The sequence below is a fragment of the Euprymna scolopes genome, chromosome 2 (genome assembly GCF_053919585.1).
Source record: "Euprymna scolopes isolate OS-2025 chromosome 2, ASM5391958v1, whole genome shotgun sequence".
Lineage (NCBI taxonomy): Eukaryota > Metazoa > Mollusca > Cephalopoda > Sepiida > Sepiolidae > Euprymna > Euprymna scolopes.
This window is the reverse complement of record NC_136483.1, coordinates 37,939,517-37,960,265: the sequence shown is the minus strand read 5'-3', so window position 1 is coordinate 37,960,265 and position 20,749 is coordinate 37,939,517. Positions and strand designations below refer to the sequence as shown.

General features: G+C 31.6%; 1 protein-coding gene across 2 annotated transcripts in view; it reads left to right on the top strand.

Annotated features, from left to right (window-relative positions):
* Window positions 1-2,337: 2,337 nt before the first annotated feature.
* Window positions 2,338-20,749, top strand: part of LOC145291166 (nucleoside diphosphate kinase 6, mitochondrial-like) — a 39,365-nt gene continuing 20,953 nt past the window's right edge. The window contains exon 1 of one of the 2 annotated variants that reach the window (XM_080136711.1): window positions 2,338-2,737. In XM_080136711.1, coding sequence (XP_079992837.1) covers window positions 2,657-2,737 — 81 coding nt within the window. In that variant the 5' untranslated portion in view covers window positions 2,338-2,656. The remainder of the gene's footprint in view (window positions 2,738-20,749) is intronic. The other variant, XM_080136701.1, reaches the window with a different exon arrangement.

The window sequence follows — 20,749 nt, the reverse complement described above, 5'->3', positions numbered from 1 at the left end:
CTCTCGTCTTCAGGAGGCCTCAAGTTTTGACAAGCTTCTGGGCTTGACCATTACTCCTGATCTTAAATGGAACACGTATATCAAATCTGTTGCCAAGGCCGCTGGAAAAATGGTGGGATCTTTCTATCGATTCGGTAAATATCTCACTGCTGATGCTATTCTCTATCTATATAAGAGCTAGGTACGTCCAAGGATGGAATACTGTTGCCACATCTGGGCAGGAGCTGCTAGAAAGGACTTGTCCTGCCTTGAAAGAGTTCAAAATAGACTTTGTAGTTTCGTAGATGTCCTTTTCTCCTCCTTGCAACCTCTATCTCACAGAAGAGATGTTGCGAGTTTGTCTCTGATGTATCGTTATTTTCATGGAAAGTGTTCGACTGAGCTTCAATCTATGGTCCCCCCTCGCCAAACTTTCACAAGAAACACTCATCTAGCTGTAAACACTATCAATAATTCCCCCCACTCTTTATCTTTGCCTAAACCTAATCGTAGATTCCATGAACAAAGCTTCTTTCTTAGAACTGCACGCCTGTGGAATTGTCTTCCGTTTTCCTGCTTTCCGGCTGACTACAATATGGTTGTGTTCAAGTCTAAAGTAAATAAGCTCTTGATGAGCCGTTCCATATGTTATCAAATTTACCAAATTTTCATTACTAATGATTACTATATTGTCCAATTTCTACTGTACACTCTTTAACCCTTATCCTTGAGTGGCCTCTGGGCCTTGATAATGTGGTGATGCCTTTGTAAAAAAAACAACAAAAAACAAAAAAAACATTAGAACCAGAAGATTGAGAGAGCGTATCTCAAAAAGGAAGAAGCAAACAACCTTTTATATGTTTGTATGTTTCTTGCCTTGCAGATTTTTACGTCAAGTAACCGAGAACTTTCCTGTCCCCCCCCCCATATTTTGTTGCTATCATTTGGACAATAAATTTGACTGTCGCTTTTAGTCGATAACGCTAATTCTGAAATACCGACGTACACGAATGCTACCCAACTAGTGAAATACGTTGGCTCCGATGTTGAACGTTATTCGATTGAGGGAGAAATCATTATTTTTACAAGGAAAGAATTTTTGCGTTTTTTTTTTTTTTTTTTTTTTTTTTTTTTTTTTTTTTTTGCCGGAGTTTATTTAATTATTAACAGGAAAATTGGTGAAAGTCAAAATGGAATCTGCGCTATTTTTAAATATTATTTTCAAGTTTAGGTAAATGTTTACTTTAACTACAACAGAACACGGACCAATAAAATTTGGTTCTGGATAGGTTTTCGGGGTCGCTGACAACGAACCTGATATTCAAACCCGTTGTAAATTTACCGTTTTAATGGTATTCACCCCTGAACCCTCGCACTATTTTGCGCCATATTACCGTATTCGTTAACGTTACACGAGAGTACTGAGTAGTTCTTATTGAAATGTACACGCGCGTAGTCACGTGATCTTTCACAAGGCGCATGGATACATGGCGGATATTTTAAATGACAGGAAATATTTTTCATAAAATAGAAAAATAGTTTTCATCTCATTGAAATACTTTAAATAAAATTTTAAAAATAGTTTTCACCTCATTTATAGTAAAAATAATGTCAGTAAGTTTTCACGAGCGGTTTACATTTGTTTTTCGTTTATTTATTTTTTTTTTTAGGGGGTATTCAATTATAGAATTTGTATGGATTTTGACAGATGCTTCTGCAGTTTAATTTATCGTTTTTCCGTAAGTAACGCGCCGACATACACCGAGCAGAAGAATTGTTTAATTTTTCACAAAAATTCTGTTTACATTGGGGCGGGGGCGGCGGCGGCGGTGTTCTCACAAAAATGCCTCCAATGTAAACAGAATTTTTGTGAAAAATTAAACAATTCTTCTGCTCGGTGTATGTCGGCGCGTTACTTACGGAAAAACGATAAATTGGGGGGGGGGGGGCGTTACTTATAGAAAAACAGTAAATTAGACTGCAGAACCATCTGTTAAATGTTGTACAAATTCTATAATTGAATACCCCCCCCCCCTCAAAAAGAAAAAAAACGAAAAATAAAAATGTTTAACCGCTCGTAAAACCTTATTTTTTAGATCAATTAAAAAGCATAAAAAAAACTACGTAACACAGAAAAATGAACAACATTTATTTGTTTTTGAAAACTTTCTAGTTATTTCAAATGTCTGGTAAAAAATTCTTCCGCGATGTGACAAGTCACTTTACGACGCGCGTGCACGCGCGAACGCATCATGTAAAAATAGCATAAACGAAGGCGTGCGCGGTGCGGTGAGATGGCACAAAATAGTGCGAGGATTCAGAGGTTAATACCATTAAAACGGTAAATTTGCGACAGGTTTGAATACCAGATTCGTTGTCAGCGACCCCGAAAACTTTTAAAGAACTAAATTTTATTGGTCGGTGTTCTGTTGTAGTTAAAGTAAACATTTACCTGCTTTATTTGCCCTCTCCTCATTTTTTTTTCTTTTTTGAATGAACTAACAGTGTGTTAAGAAAAAAGAGGAGGTAGGAGAAGAAAAAGAAGAAGAGTTGTAACAACTGCAAGGGAGATAACTAAAATCAAATTCGCAAATGACACGGAACTCTTCTTTGTTTATCAATAATAATAATAAAACGAATTTTTGAAGTGTAAAAAGGACTGAAACGTGACGACAAAATGCACGTGGTTGCGAATCGACTCCAATTGACATTGGCCATTCTGAAGCCCGATTGTATGGCCTGTCCACATATTGTCTCTGTAAGACTTGCTTTTTTTCTTCTTTCTTTTTATGCAATGAATCGAAAAACAAAACAAAAAACTTAATGAATAGTGGTTCCTTGCAAAAATATTGTTTTTCTTTTTCTTTTGCGCGATATTAGACGTTTTCGATTATAAACTTTAATTGTAGACAGAAATTATTTTCAAGTTAACAGTTTAAATTACTTACAAAAAGAAATTTCAAATTTCTTACAATTACGAAGTAATCGCTGAAATTACCATTAATGGAAAAAAAGAAGCCCGACACAATGCACAATGTTTACGTTATAAACTTTGATATTGGAAAGTGATTTTAAAGCCTTTAAAATGCCGTATCGAATATAATTTCTGTCTATTAAAGTGTATAATAAAAACTCTAGTATTATAATAAATTGGTGACCATAAACCGAAGGCGAACATTTTTTTTTTTTTTTAATTTTATATTTACTTATCGAAAGTATCGAAAGTGAAACAAAATCAATTTGTCGTTATTTAAACATGTCTTTTGTTTACGGAACGTAAGGAGAAAACGAAGCTAAGCTATTATTTAAAGGAATAGCAAACTCCATTTCTGTTCTCCTTTGTTATATATATATATTTTTTTTTTTTGTAAGTGGTTGGTGTATTGATTGATACCCCGACAACAACAAGGTCACTTTTGATTTGAACATCTTTTTTGAGAAATGTCAATAGAGACACGAATGAAGCAACGACAATTATTTGACCTTTCTTCTTTCAATAAGAATCACCGTGAAATTGAATATAGATTTTTTTTTCTTTTGAAATAGATTGTGTAAAATAAATAATGTATTTTGTTATTTTATACGACATGCGCGTGAATTTTTTTTCCTTTATTTTATCGGAGTACAAATCATTCATAATACTTGAGTTTTCCCCCTTTAAACTTTAATTCAAGCTAAGAATTAATTTCCATTAGTCAGTTTAAAGGTTTCAAAATTACTTTATGTCGAACGGTCACAAGGGTAAACAGTACACAAGTCATCCGTTTTTTTTCTTTTTTCTGCAATATCTGTTGATGCATTAAAATAGCCGATGGTAATAATTACTATTATCAACATTATTTACTTTAAAGGAAATACCGTTAGAAAATTAACCAAAAACTATTTTTGCAACTTGTTTGCGTTAAAAAAAATTAATTAATATATGTTTTAAAGTTCCATAAATATCGGAATCAGGAAAGTAGCCACTTTTAAACAAACATAACTACTTACTTTGCTCAGATCCGATATTTAAAGAAGTTTAAAAACTGATAACTTCTTTTAAATATTTTTTTTTTACGCAAATAGGTCACAAATGTAAGGTTAAGAAATATAAATTATTTATGATTAATTTCTTAACGGTATTATTTATTTATTTATTTTTAATAGTTTATATCGATGATAGTAATGATTACCTGACCGATTTGTTTGTAACCCTCTAAAAACGGCGGGCTCATTAAAAGAAGGGTACTTGAGTACACTTATTGCTCCGTGCTGAAATAATAACGTTATTATTTAAAAAGCCATTCTTAACATGGGGGGGGGTGTTTTGTACCTATTCTATACTTTAACCTTACAATTGAGTAAAAAAAAAAATATTAAACTTGGAAATACGATTTAAAAAATAGCGCGGATCAGTAAGTGCACTAGTGCACCAGTGCAGTAGTGCACCACTGCACTAGTACCAAAAAAAAATATATGGAAAGTTATTTTCAAAATAACTTTCCATATTTCTTTTGATATTTTTTTACGACCAACGTCGTATAAACCTCCCATGTTAATTAAGAACGGCTTTTAGAATACCCCCCACCTCTCCGTGTTAAGAACGGCTTTCGAGGTTGGGGGTGTTTATTCCGAAAGCCGTTCTTAACATGGAGAAGTTGGGGGTGTTTATACTACGTTGGGGCCGCCTTTTCTTTTCTTTTTTCCTTTTCATTTTTTTTTTCTCCCAATTTTTACCGTCTGCTGCATCTTTTTTTGCTCACTCGATACAATCCGGCAGTTTTCATCGTTCGCCGGGCGTTGCCAGGCGAAAAACTCACGGAAAAACTGGCTTTAAACTGCAGAAGTACCAATCGCGCTCCCTATCTTTATTAAAATTCAAATTTAAAAAAAAACAAACAAACAAAAAAACACTTTCGTGATAGCACTTTTTCAAACAACAAACACTAAGGGAAACGAAAAATAAAAATGGATTTAATATTTTATAGGTACCTCCAACGCGCGCCACAGTTTTACCCCCTCTATATGTAACCATGTAACCTGATGTAATTGTAATTTAATTTAATATTATCATCCTAACTTTTTTTTTACCATTTAATAGAAAAAGCTTGAAATAAACTGCTAATATTTAAAAAAAATTTTTACAGCATACAAAAATAATGAAAATGCGAGACAAAATCGGGTTTACATTATCGACGCTTTAAAACAACGTTCCTATGTTGTAACGTTTTTGAAGCCGTTCGTTCACACACCCAATACCCATGTTTTAAAAATCAAATAATCATATTTTTCTGAAATTTTCGATATTCAATCATTATTGAATAACAATATATTTATCGAAACCTACTTTTAATATGTAAGTTTCCCCCATATTTCATGGTCCGAAAACCAAGTAAAATAAATGTGGTTTGATAAGTTTCAACTTTTTTAAAGCTGAAAAGATCAAATAATTAAATAGTAATTTTATATATATATATATATATATATATATATATATATATATATATATATATATATATATATATAATCCTGTTATTTATTTCATTTATTTCACTTACCTCAAAGTTGTAAATAAAATTGGACATGAATTCAATATTATGTTAAGAAATACAAAAAAACAAAAACAAAAAAAAACAACACTTTCTAGATAATCTTTTTCTTGGTAATATAATTATTCGAATTACAAAAAAAAACACAATTCTAAAAAATAATTATTTTTAAACAGCTTTAAATGATATTAAATTCAAATATTACGCGATATGAAGTTTAGATTGAATTTTTTAATAACAGGTTTCCAATAATAAAAAAAATATATTCATATAAAATAATATAAAACTATTGAAATAATAAAAATTGTAAATCCAAAATCAACCTTTAAAAAATTCGTTTTGATTTTATTATTTAAATTGATAGAGGGCGCTCCTTTAGGTGTATCAGAATGTTTGTAGGAATTTTTGACACCCCTAACACGAAACTGCGAATAAAATATAAAAAACTCGTAATTTCTCATTTAAAAGTGGGTTGTTTATTTTCTTTATGGATTATATTTCCAAAATAAACTATTAAAGTTGTTTTAAAAGTAATAGATATATATATATATATATATATATATATATATATATATATATATATATATATATTTTTAAACAGTAATGAATTTTACGGACTCAATATTTTTCAATTTTTAAAATTTAAAAATCTATCGAAATTTTTCTATTGATTCTATTTTTACGATATTTTCAGAGTCAATGTGAAATTTTATGCTCTTTCCAATAAACCGAATATAATATTTTAGACAAACGTTTTGTTTTTAAATACATGCCCCCCCCCCATTTTCAAGTGTCTATTAAAAAGTATATAATTAATTTACTCACCAAAGTGTTACATATCACAAATTGAAGAAAAAAGGTCGATAAATAATATATTCAAATTTAAAAAAAAAAAGTAGTGTTTTTTAGAAATTTACCTGTAAAGTTCGAAGTTTAAAACCTTTTTTTTTTAAACCACGTTGTTTTTTTTTTCTTTTTTTTTTTCTTTTTTTTCTTTTTTTTTAATGAAACTTTGGTCCTTGCTCCTTTAATTAAAAAAAAAAAATTAGGGCTTGAGTTACATGTTTCGAGTAGTTATAAGCTTGGAAAGACAGGGGGTCGAATAATTCACGCCTCCCATTTTGAAAAGTCTTTTAAAAAGTAAATAATTAATTTACTCACCAAAGTGTTGTATATAACAAATTGAAGAGAAAAGGTCAATAAATAATATATTCAAATTTAAAAAAACAAAAAAAGTAGTGTTTTTTTTTTTTTTAGAAATTTACCTATAAAGTCCGAAGTTTAAAACCTTTTTTAAAAAAAAACACGTTGTTTGTTTTTTTTCGTGTTTAATGAAACCTTGGTCCTTGCTCCTTTAATTGAAACAAAATTAGGGCTTGAATTACATTTTTCGAGGAGTTATAAGCTTGGAAAGATGGGGTGGAATTATTCACTATTTTTCACGAAATTTCTGACACACCTAGCGGTCCTTATGTTTGGCGCTTTTTTTTTTTTTTTTTTCAAAAATGTACGGAGGCTTGTAAAGAACATTATTTTTAAATACATGTGTCAACAGAATTAATTTTATTGGTACTCTTGCATAATTTGACCCGAATTCTCGTGAATTCCCGTCAAGCATGGATCGGGCGAGACCGGCAATCATCAGTGTCAGCCGTGAGCGTTGTTGAAATGTTGAAACGCTAACTCGACTTTTTATTTTATTTATTTAATTTTGTTTTCTGATATGTTTTTAATAATTTTTAAGGTGATATTAAGAGGGAAGGCTGACTTTTTATTTTCTGATTAGTTATTTATTTATTATTCATTTATATTTTTAATTGAATTTTTGGGAGAAAAACACGTTCTCATGAGAGCACGTTGAAATTACCCATTATGGAATTTGTTAAACAAGCCATAGGGCGATAACTCCAGTTAAATCGCCGACACTCCTTCCCCATCTTTAATACTAGCTTTTCTTCGTAAAAATCGAACATTTTGCTCGGTATCATAACAAATTGTTTTTTTTTTTTTTTTTTTTGTTTTTTGCTGTAAAAAACAAAACAAAAAAAAACTACTTGATGAAATCAAGTGAAATGTTTTTTTTTGGAGAACATCGTTCCATAACGGATCCGTGCAATATAACCTTTTTTTTCGATATTTTCATTTTTTAATGTCTTGATTAAACTGTACAAGTACCAAAAGTTATATTGTATGTATTCGTTATGGAATAAAGTTTTCATACAAAAAATCACTTTTTTAAGAACTGCTTTAAAGCTTCACTGCTCACTCATTTTGCGACCAAATTTCAAACAATTTTTATAGTTCATAGGTCACCTTCTCGGCTATATTTTGAAATAAAAATTTTCAATTTTCGTTAATTAAAACAAAAGTTATAAAATTACTGGTGTTCAAAAGTCCTCAGAATTAGTAAGGAACGTGAGAAACGGTTTCTTCTGATTGGCTGTTAGTTATCATAACAACTTTTTCAACATTGACGTTTAGAGACGATTTCTTCTGATTGGCTGTTGGTTACCATAGCAACTTTTTCGTCATTGATATCTTCATAAATCATGGTGGGAATGTCGCTTGCATGCCATCTTATTTTGGTTATATAGAGAGTTAACAAAAGTGATGCTCTTTACCGTGCTGGAGCTGATAATATTTCTCATACAACGTCGCCTATTAATTCTGTTTTTCTTTTATTTATTTATTTATTTATTTATTTTTTTCCTGTTTATTTACGTACTTACGTCTTTTGATTTTTTTTATTTAGCCAATTTAAGAAGTTGGTAATAATTTTTTTTTATGGATTGTTGACTATGCATATGGGTCATTCCATGTCAATTCACCAGGCCATTACACCCAACGACTCCGCATTACTTGAAATTTGGCACAAATATTCCCCTTCATGAGTTAGGAAAATTTGCCAATTCAGTGAAAGATTGATAAAGCTCCCAAACTTCTCAAATGTTCATATTGTGTTGAGTAATTTTTTAAAGTATTCAATAAGATAGTCTTTGTTAATTTAAAAAGAAAATAATTTAAATATATTTTTCAGATATTGCATTTTGTATAGTATGGATAGATTGTCTTTAACAAGTGATAAACATTGACTCATGCAATAAGATCAACACTTTATAGAGTTTTTGTTGATGGCATTAAACATTTTTTTTTTTTTTTTTTTTTTTTACAGTTTTTCAAAAAGTTAATTTTATTAAACTAAAACCTTTTTTTTTTTCATTTAGAAGTGATAATAAAATGTATTTTTCATTAGTTTAAAACACTAAGATTAAGCTACACTGAGCAATAAATGTTTTGTATTGGTTAAACATTAGATATCTGATGGGTAATAATTGTAATAAAATTGAATTAGGCCGACTGTGAACTCTGAATGACCCTCCTCTTACCCAGACTGGAACTTGTCTGCAGCAACTAAAATATTTATTGGTCACTTTTCATCTAGTATTCAAAGAGAAAGGTGTCATTTTCCTACTTGGATTTTTAGTAGCACACAGAATAATTGAAGTAGTTTTTTTTTTTTCAGATAAAGATGAATTGTTCTATTTGTACTGAGCTAACAGTTGAAACAAGTACTAATTTATTCCATGATAAACAGGTTGGATTAATTCAGTGGATCATTTGGATGCAATGGATGTAAAGCTTATTGCCTATAGGACAGGACTTGATAAGGATAAAATACAGACTATCTGTGGCCATCACAATCAGACCTTGTTAACTAAGTATGAGTGGCTTGAAAAGAGCTGTTGTAATCCATTTAAAAATCATAAGAAGCAAATTAAAGGCAGTTTGAAAGCAATTTCTTTGAAGTTGGCAGATAAAGCAAAAGCTAAGTTGTTACTTATTCCAGGCAAGAAACTCTGTCCTAATTGTCGAATACGAATCCGTAAACTTCTTGATGAAAAACAAAGGTATGTATCGGATGAGGAAATACAAAAGTGTGTATCGGATGAGGAAATACAAGAGCTTGATGCAGGTACTTTGACGGAAACAGAGAAGACAAATATCGATGAATGTTTCTCTGCTATTGGAATTTCTCCAATGAACACAAAAGGGCTTCATGACTCTGGAAAGGCTCGTTTAGGTAAGAGAAAACTTTCTTCTGCAATGCAAAGTATTAAGACCAAAGTCATTAAACATTGACTCTGAGCTGTTATGTGATGAATCTTTAAAATTAAAAAGTGAGATTTTAGATAAAGCTAAGTGCTTTGATATAATGATAGAGGTTCTTGCAGCAAAAGTGAAGACTGTGGAATCCACTAAAATGAAAATACAGATCTTGACACTTGCCCCTACCAATTGGTCACACAAAAAAGTAATGAATGTGTTTGGTGTTTCAGAACACATTGTACGCAAGGCTCGCAAATTGTGTTTGAAAAGCGGTATTTTAGCTGTGCATGAACAAAAACAAGGTAAGTCTTTGCCTGCTGATATTGTAGAGTTAATGCAAGCATTTTATCAAGATGATGCGTACACTCGATTGATGCAGGCAGGAAAGACTATGTTAGTATTAAACGTAATTTACATCAGCAGAAGAGACTCATATTGTGCAACCTAAATGAGCTCTTCAGAGCATTCAAGGAACAGAATCTGACAGTATCTTTAGGGTTTTCAAAATTTTGTAGTCTTAGACCAAAATGGTGTGTCCTTGCTGGTAGTGCAGGTACACATGCTGTATGCGTATGCACTAACCACCAAAACATCAAACTATTACTGGAACCATTGAATGTACCGTATCTCTTGAAGTATATTGTCTGCAATACAAATAATAGACAGTGTATGATTCATAGGTGCCCAAATTGTCCTAAATCATCACAGAAGCTGGAAAAATTTCTTATTGACACCCTTAAAGAATGTATTGGTAATGAAAACTCTATTGAGTTCTCCCAATGGACAACAAGTGACAGATCAACTTTAATAACTCACAAGGAATCCTGTCAAGCTTATGTGGATTTAGTTATTTTGCAATTAAATAAATTAGCACCTCATTCTTACTTGGCTAAATCACAATCTAGATATTTAAAGCAAAAAAAAAGATATCAGTGATAGTGAAGTTTTATTGCTTGGGGATTTTGTTGAAAATTACAAATTTGTTGTTCAAGATAAGATCCAGAGTTTTCATTGGAGTACCTCTCAATGTACTTTACACCCAGTGGTACTCTATTTTAAGCTTGAAAACAATGCAAAGTCAAAGTTTTTGTATTATATCGAGCGACAATTCCCATGATGTGTGTGGCATTTGTTTATATGGTACAGAAAAACATTATCGAGGTGATCAAGGCTAATTTGCCAAATGTGAAAAGTATTGAATATTTTACAGATTGTTGTGCAGCACAATACAAGAATTATAAGAACTTTGCCAATTTATGCAACCATCATAAAGATTTTGGACTTGATGCAAAATGGAACTTCTTTGCAACTAGTCATGGTAAACAACTATGTGATGGCATAGGTGGGACAGTGAAAAGGATAGTAGCAAAAAAAAGTCTACGAAGACCAAATTCCAAACATCCTTTCAACAGAAACTATGTTTGAATACTGTAAATCTGCAATTGAAGGAATCAAATTCATTTTGATTAAAAAGGAGGAAGATGAGGAAGCAAGGAGAAGTCTCACTATTAGATTTGAAAATGCATCCACAGTTCCAGGGAAGAGAAGTTTTCATCAATTTATTCCACTTGACAGAGACAAAATAGCCATGAAACAATGTAGTGAAGATGAAAACTATCAATTGATATATGACTTCTCTATTGGGGTTGAAGAAAAACCAATGAAATTTGTTGTTTCAGAATATGTTTGTTGCAGGTATGACAGTAACGTTTGGATTGGCATGATCCTAGAAATTAATATGGAAAATAAGGACTTGCTGATTAAGTTCATGCATCCAGCTCTTCCATCACATTCATTTTATTGGAAAGAGGATTTTAAGGATATATGCTTTGTGCCATCAGCAAATATTCTGTGCACTATTGATGTCCCTACAACACCAAATAGTAGAGTTTATCATTTGTCCAAAGTGGATAAATTATCCGTGCAAAGAATTGTATACAAAACAAATTAATCTATGTACACAACAAAATTTGGTGCACAGCATAGGTTAAAATTTGTATATTATCACTTTTTTCTAAATATAAAATTTTTTTTAGATTAATGAAAATAACTTTTTGAAAAATTGTAAAAAATATATAAATAAATAATTTTTAAAGTGATGTAATTGAAAACATTTCTTATGAATAAAAAAATATATAAATGTTTAGTGCCAATTACAAATATTCTAGGTTTTAAAAATTCACATGCATTTAAAACAAAAAAAATAATAAATTTTTGTTCCGTGAAAATTATGAAATTAATTTTTTTTTTAAATTTGTTTAATACCATCTAAAAAAAATATATATAAAGTGTTGATCCTAATGCATGAGTCAATGTTTATCACTTGTTGAAGACAATCTATCTGTACCATACAAAATGCAATATCTGCAAAATATATTTAAATTATTTTCTTTTTAAATTAACAAAGACTATCTTATTGAATAGTTTAAGAAATTACTTAACACAATATGAACATTTGAGAAGTTTGGGAGCATTAGGATGATTGTCTTTATCAATCTTTCACTGAATTACTGAACGTACATAGAAAAAAAAAACTATAAAATTGGCAGGGCCATATCTCCTAAAGTAGGCTAGAAACCCTCACAAAATTTTTTTGAGAACTTAAACAGTCATAGTAAATGCTATAAACAAAATATTATGAAAATTGAAGAGGACATATTTTCTCCAAACTGATCATAACTACATAGGTAAAAAATTGATGATTTGGGGGAAATGCTTTTGGGAGAGCAAAATTTTATTTTCTACCAGGTATGGGGTTAAAATAATTAGATATTTGGATTCTACAGTCCCTAAATGCCCTTTCTACCAAATTTCAGAAATATTGAATAAGTGGAAGTATTTTTTTTTCTTATTTTATAAAACACTGAAATTCCGTACGGTTTCACTGCATAAATTTGGAAGCAAAATATGCAAATTTTACCCCCCCCCCTCTAAAATCCAAACGGTAAGGTTTAGGACCAAATAATTTGGCAAATTTTCCTAACTCATGAAGGAGAATATTTGTGCCAAATTTCAACTAATTCGGTGTCGGTGGGTGCAGATTTTAACTTTTTGCTGGTGTTTTGACATGGAATAACCCATATGATATTGAACAAAAAAAAAACATTATTTCAAAGCAAAGCTTGGAAAAGTCATGGATTACATAGAAAAATGCGAGCATGAAAATTAATATGGTTAAGATTAAACTTAGAAAAGTAAAAGGACTAGTTGTTAAAACTAGAAAAGAAAAAGATAAAATATTCTAGTAAAAAATATAATTAAATTTATAACTTAAAATATTGCAGTATTAAGAATTTAAAAAAAAATTCAATTTAACATTATATATAAATTCTTAATGCTGAAATATTTTAAGTTATAAATTTATTATATTTTTTAGTAGAATATCTTGTCCTTTCTTTTCCAGTTTTAACAACTAGTTCTTTTACTTTTCTAAGCTTAATCTTAACCATATTACTTTTCATGCTCGCATTTTGCTATATAACAGCATATGTATATATTAGTGGTTAACGTTCAGTTTAGGGGAATTTAAAAATTCTCTGTTGGCACTATTTCAAAACAACTTATTGCATAAAATATTATATATAATGATTTTTGAAAAAAAAACAAAAAAAAACCTAATTTATAGCAATTTGAATTGTACATGTGAAATACGGAAAAATTATTCGGATTACCAGATAAACAAATTTATCCTGGTGAAAGGGAAATAACTCTGGTCATGATATCACATGGGAAATAATTCCTACGTAACATTTTTTTTTACAAAATGAAAAAACTAAAAAAAAAAAAAATACTTTGCATTTTTTATTACCTTTTGGGGTCAGTTTTCTTATGGCATATTGTGAGTAGAGATGTTTCACTTATGTCGTCTCGAATTGTAGATCTCCAGAGAGAGAAATGAGTTAGGCAAAGAAGAAAGAGGAGGAGAGAGAGAGAGAGAGGAATTACACTTTTGTCCTGACAATATCGGATAAACCAGCTGGAGATTGCACTGTACAATCATTGAATGATTTAATAGTTTGGGAATAGACCATTTTAAGTCTTTGTAACGTATTCAAGGCAATGGCAGAAACCTTAGAAAATAACCTCCAGTTGGTTGTATAAAGGGGATGAAAATGGATGGTAGCATTTAATGTTGCTAAGACTAAGCTTCTTTCCTTTAATAATTACAAAAAACCTCCTCAACCACCAATTGCTATAATTAATAACACTCTACCTGAGAGCTCCTCATTCAAACTTAACATTCACAGGCAACATGAATTCATGTAAGATATTGCCAAGACTGCTGCAAAGAAGGTGGACTCTCTATCATGCTAGAAAACTACTCACATTTGCTAGCATTTTGTGATTCTACAAAGCTACCATTTTCTCATGCATGGAGTATTGTTGGCACATCTTGGCTGACGTATCTATCACTAGTCTCTCGCTCTTATACAAGGTTAAAAAAAAAAGTCACTTATCTAATTAATAAGTTCTGCACTCTCAACCAAGCTCCAATTCCTGTGTCATTGGCACAAGGTTGCATCTTTGTGTCTGTTTTACAAGTACTTTGATGGATTCTGCTTTGACGAACTTGTAGCATTTGTACCCTCTGCAATGTAAATGCCCCCCCCCCCATCTAATCCGACAAGCATCAAAATCCACCTCCTTCACTAGAGGTGCTTAGATGCTGAAAAGTCTTATATTCTAATAGTTTTTTTTTCTCTCAAACTGCTAGACTTGGGAATTCCCTCCCTCTTTCCTGTTTCCCTGACTATATTAAAGCGCAGAAATTTAAATGTAATGTGAACAGATATCTTGTTGCTTAATTCCCTATATAATATACCTGTAGACATGGCTCCACATAGTATGTCCAAGCAGCAATGCATTGTTTAGGGTAAATAAGGGTTAAACAAAAAATAAACTAATTAACCATTTTATTATTGAATATGAAATGTAGAATAGGGGCTCTTTTTATGTTTTGCTTGGGTTTAACCCACATATGGGATAAAATTGATCTTAATGTTTACTTGTTTCTTTGTCCTAAAATAGAATTATACTGGTTTTTTTTTTGGGGGGGGGGTAACTAAAATTTTGAACTTTTATTCCAAGTTTTTACTTTATTGACCTTTTTTTTTAAATTCATTCTTAGTTATTAAATTTTGAATTAGTTATGTTTAAGCCATCATCTTTGCTTTTAAATTCATTAAATTTCAAAATGTGTTTAATGTATAATAAAACTTTAAAAGTGAAAATATGTTGAATGGATGGCAGCAATTAAAATATTGAAATAAATTTCTATTTTTTTTAATTTTTTTTTGTGAAAATCGCTCTAGACAAGGTATGAAGCCACTTAATGTAAATAGCAATATACATGGATGATAAAATGCTTTGGATAATCACAGATTTCAAGGGGCTTCTGCTAAAATAGTCATATTTTACAAACCAAAGCACTTTAAGTCCTCAAAATACCACCGTTTTGTTCGGAAATGAATATACTTTCAAATAAATTAATAAATAATAATGTACATTATATATTTTTTTAGAGTTTTAAGCAAATAGTGATAAAAATCTGAACATCATAAACTGACGTTTTCGGTAAATTTTTGTAAAGCTGCAGCAATAGCACGGCTGTAAACAAATGTTTCTTTTTATTATTGATTTTTATTCCAAATTGAATTTTTTTTTTTAAATTGAAAATCTGATTCTAAAAATATTTTCTTGCATGTTTAGTTAACGTTATTTTGTTATACCAACCAAATAAATATTTTTAAAATCGGGCCACTGGACAAATTTTAAATATATTGTGTTTTGCTTTGAACAACTGAAAATGTGAAATATGATTTTTTTTGGTTCATGTGTATGAACGGTACATCTCTTTTATACTTTTTATTTTTCGTCTTTTTACAATGTTTTCAGCAGATTATTATCGAATATTTAAATATTTGTAGGAGATGCTCAGTAAGAAATAAAAACAGTAGAAAAAGACATGAAATGTAATTAAAAATCAAATTCATTCAAAATTTGTGAACAATTTGTCAGCTTTAGCAAAAACTTTCTTTTTTTTTTTTTTTTTTAAATTTAAATAAGTGGGCAAAAAGTACTTGATACTTTTCCAAACCTCATGCTTTCTGTTAGTGACGTCACTTGTTTTAAATAATATTTATTTTTGTTTGTGTTAAGTTTTGAGACAGCTTTGTTACAGTGTAACATATGTCAGGCCTTGTTGCGGTCATCAAGTAGATGAGGCTTCCTACCATTTCCCTGTATATTCGGTTATCTATGAATTTTGTTTCGGTCCCTATATTTTTATTTATGTCCATTTCGACGGGAGTTGAACACGGCTTACAATCTTGCATTCCGAACTTGAGCAGAATTTTTTCAATGTATCGTGATTGGTTCATAGTTATAGTTTCATTTTCACAGGTAAATTTTATACCGAGGAACCATGACAGTCGTCCAAGATCGGCCATTTTAAATTTTTTATTTAATTCATTTTTAACATCTCTTAAAGTGTTGTCATAGTTTGAGGCGAGCAATATATCATCAACCCAAAGAACCAAAATCAACAATTTATTACCTACATTTTTGGTATACATGCATGCGTCTACGGGACATTGTTTGAATTCCTGTTCTATTAAATAATTATGGAGTGTTAAATTCCAATTGTGTGCACTTTCTTTTAGTCCATATAACGATTTATTTAATTTCCACACCCAATTTTTATTTTTCATTTTAAATCCCTCTGGAGGGTAAATGTAGATTTCATAGTCAATCGGAGCATTTAAATAAGCATTTTTTACACCCATTTGATGTATTTTTAAATCGTATTGCGTGGCAAGTTGTAATAAAATTCTAATTGTCGTTAAATTTGTCGTTGGTGAAAATGTTCCACAATATTCCACTCCAGGAATTTGTGAGAAACCTTTCGCTACAAACCTTGCTTTAAAAGTTTCACTGCCAGAAGCTGTGACTTTTTTTGGAAAAAACCCAGCGTGAAGAAATTATATTTTTATCTGTTGGTTTTGCCTCTATTTCGTATGTGTTATTTTCAGATAAAGCTTTAAATTCGATACCATAGCTCGTTCCCATTCTTGGTGATTTTGTGAATTAATCGCCTCATTATAACTTTCCGGTGCGCTGTTCAACGAATAACAGTAATCCACAGCATAATCTTGTATCTTTTCGATTTGTAAGAAGTCTGGCCTTTTTCGCTCCCTTATTGGGTATCTACGTGTCTGGTTACTGTTTTCGTCAGAAGTACTGTAATTGTCGTTGTTATTAATATTTTCATTGTGATTAAGATGCTAGGCAATATTTCACGTTTATCGCCATTTTTAAAATTTAATGTATCATTGAATTTTACACATCTAACCCTTTTTATGGCATTTTTAGCTGCAAAGTAGATTAAATATGCCGGACTATATTTATTGTAACCTATGAAAGTACCTTTTTCGCTTTTAGTATTTAGTTTACTAGTGTTTTCTATAAATGAAAACAATCAGAACCAAATAGATGCATTCTTTAGGTTTTTTATCGCAAAACGCTTCATACAGCGTTTTTCCTAGCCTCTTATTGAACGATCTATTTCTGATATATGCTGCTGCCGTTAAAGCGTATGTCCATAAACTATGCGCTAATTTTGATTCGATAAGTAGGCATCTTGTCATCTCAAAAAGGGTTCGCCATGCCCTTTCAGCTGTGCCATTTTGAAAGGGGGAGTACGGCGCCGATTTCTCGTGTTTAATACGGTGGTTAATTAATAGAAGTTCAAAATCTTTACTAGTAAATTCAGTCCCATTGTCTGAGCGAATACATTTTACTGAACCGTACGGGGCAACATCAGCTAAATATTTCTTAGTGGCAAGGATAGTGTCAGATTTGTTTTTTAGAAAGTAAACCATAATTAAACCGGAAAAATCATCAATAAAGTTCAGAACATACCTTAGATTGTTTCTCCCCATCGGGCTGATCGGATGCACAAGTGAGAGAATTTTCGTAACTTTTTTGTCTGGCATTCGGCTTATATCATTTGCCATTTTCCCCTGTGCACAAACATCACAATTTGGGAGATCGTCTGAAGGTATTATTTTCATGCCTTTGACTACATATGTTAATTTTTTAATATTAGCTGTATTGCAGTGTCATAGAATTTTATGGCAGGTTTCCAAGTTGTGACAGGCAGTTTTTGAGGCAACCATACTTTTTTAAATAATATAGTCGGCCATTTTCTTTAATGTCAAATACAGTTCCATTGGGGTATATCAATTTTGATTTATTTTGGCCAAATTGTATATTTGCGCCTTATTTAATTGCAGCCTGCACGGAAAATGTCTTGCTTAAATGTAGGTATGAACAGAGCATTTTTTTAGAATACAGTTACAGATTTCGCCATTATTATTTTTTAGGGATATTTTAGCATCGTCTCTTTTCAAGACTATATCATTTATTTGACTACCGTCGGCAAGTTCGACAAAATGACTTTGAGGATTAAAGTTTGAATCAAAATTAATAAAATCAGATTCCTTGGTGATAACGTGCGCTGTAGCACCACAGTCTACAAGGAGGTTTTACCGTTTGAGTTATTGTCAAAGTTACATGTGAATAGAAATGTATGTTCTTCCTCAAAGTTCTCAACGTTTTTTACGGAGTCCATTTTAGAGCGTTTATATCGACATTGGAAACTTTTGTGGTGGGGTCGTCCACAATTATAGCAGATAATTTTATTCTTTTTCTTGGGAAAATTACTTTTGAAGAATACGTTGCGGTGAGTTGTGTAATTTGGTGGTCTGCTTTCGAGAAGCATTTTTGAACTTCATAATATTGCTGGAGTTATTATTGTCCACGAGCATACGATTAGTCTCTTCGTAACTGTGCAATGTCACTTTAAATTCGCTGAAATTTATGGGTTTGTCTTTCTGAGTTGTAAATGGTTTAAAATCGGCTGGAAGTCCCTTGAGGATCATTGATATCAACAAGCTATCGCTTATTTCACCTGAGAGTTTTAAGGCATTGGCGGTTGTTTCTGCCCTTTTGACGTAGTCGGTGATCGTTTCTTCCTTGTTACGTTTCAAAGAGGTTAATTCTGTATATAGGGATATTATTTTCGGTTTCCCTTTTGATAAATAGTGTTCTCGTAATATGTTCAATGCTTTCCTCCCATCGTCCAATGCGTCTCTTATAATCAGACAGACTTCTATTGTCTAAACATTGAATCAGTTCTGCAAAAACAGTCGCATTCTTTTCGAGAAATTCGGGGTTGTTTGGATTCTCTGTTGGAGATTGTAGTTTTCGAATCCTTAGATATCCCAGAAATTTTACCTGCCACAATTCGAATTTAGATTCCGATCCGTCAAAGAAAAGATGGTGGCTGGGCGCATAACCTGTTAAGTTTTGAGACATTTGTGTTGAACAAAGATGGCGGCTTAGTTCAGATCAGTAACCAAGATGGCGACCAAGAATCAAATGCGGTCCGTCGCGTAGTTAACCTCTTAAGTTCTGAGATATTATGTTGAACAAAGATGGCGGCGTAGTTCAGATCAGTAACCAAGATGGCAGCGTAGTTCAGATCAGTAACTAAGATGGCGGCGTAGTTCAGATCAGTAACCAAGATGGCGGCGAAGAATTAAATACGGTCTGTGACGTAGCAAATGGCGAACTGACTGAATCCAAAATGCGACGATTTTTATAATAATTTTGCGACGTTTTGGTTGGTTGTTTAGCACAGCCATTGGTTATAAAAATGATTGGCAAATCCATTCGTCTCATACCTCCCATTAGACGTCAAAAACTTTTTACAGTTTGTTTCTTGTAAAGTTTCACAATCGGTGTTAAACATCCTCTTTAAAAAAAACAAAAAAAAAAACAAAACTCCCTTAATCCTACCTCTAATTCTGGGTATGAGTGGCAAGCCTCTTCCTAAAACCTTCTTTAGCCCTAACAAGTAAGTCCGAGTGGAAAGCTCCCCACCAAGCAAAATTCCTCGATAAGCTACATATAAGCACCCCTCCCCCCCAAAAAAAACCCTTTCCTTAAAAGAAAAGTGCACATGATTTATCTCCAATAAAAAATAAATTAGTCAACTGTCCTAAAATGCTAGCATGGTCTCGAAAGAGTGAATTATTTTACATTAAATTCATGTGAAACCAACCCCCCACTTTAAATTCTAAAATTGTTTTTGTTTCTATCAAGTCTTCAGGATGTTTACACATAATTTCCCTTAGTCCTATCATTAACTCAAAGTCAGTGGCAATCTCCCCACCCTCTCATAATTGCACAAAGATCCTTTTAAAACCACATAATCGCCTTTTATTAAAAAAAAAAAAATGCTTAGGATTTATCTCCCATAGAAAAAAATGGGTGAACTTCCCTAAAACGCTTGGATGGCTCAAAATGGGGAATCTACATTAAATTCTAAAATAATTTTGTTTATCTTTCATTAAAGTTTTTCAAGGTGTTCACATGTAATTGTCTGCAAAGGTAAAATCACATATTTTGGAGGATTGGTCAGATGGGAGGGAGGGAGGGGGGTAACAGAAGGTATTAATCTACAGTAATACCAAATATTACAATATATTCGTTTTTAAATAGTCCTAGATTTAGATTTCTGTTTTTTACAATTCAGCTTTGAGTTCTCTAATTTCTTTTCTGTTAATGGCCTTAAGGCATTTTAAGGATTGGTTGGTTGGTTGTTTTTGTTTTACGGCATATCAACCCTTTTCGAGTTATTTAATGCTGAATCCAAAGATTCGGAAGAAAATTTTTTTTAATAGAATATATTTGTTGTTTTCACGTCGGTTTCTATTTAACCCATAGTTGGGACCCTAACAGGTACTACCACTCCGGGTCAGAGTGGACCTGGGAGCAATGGTAATTAAAGGGTGGCTCCACACTCCCCAAAGCCCACAAGCTGGGGCCTCACCACTGGATATAGTTTAAGGTCATATCCAGGACCTCATTTTAAGTAATTGCAGCATATTTATGTGCATTTACTGCGGATTATTTGAAAACCATTAATTTCTGGATATTTTCAGTAGCATATTCTGATTCCTTGCACAAAAATACACTTATATGGCAAATTTCTTTGTTTAATCTTCTGTTTTAACAAAAATATAACATTTTTACTGAAAAAGTAGTGTAAAAAATGTGACAAAACGCAT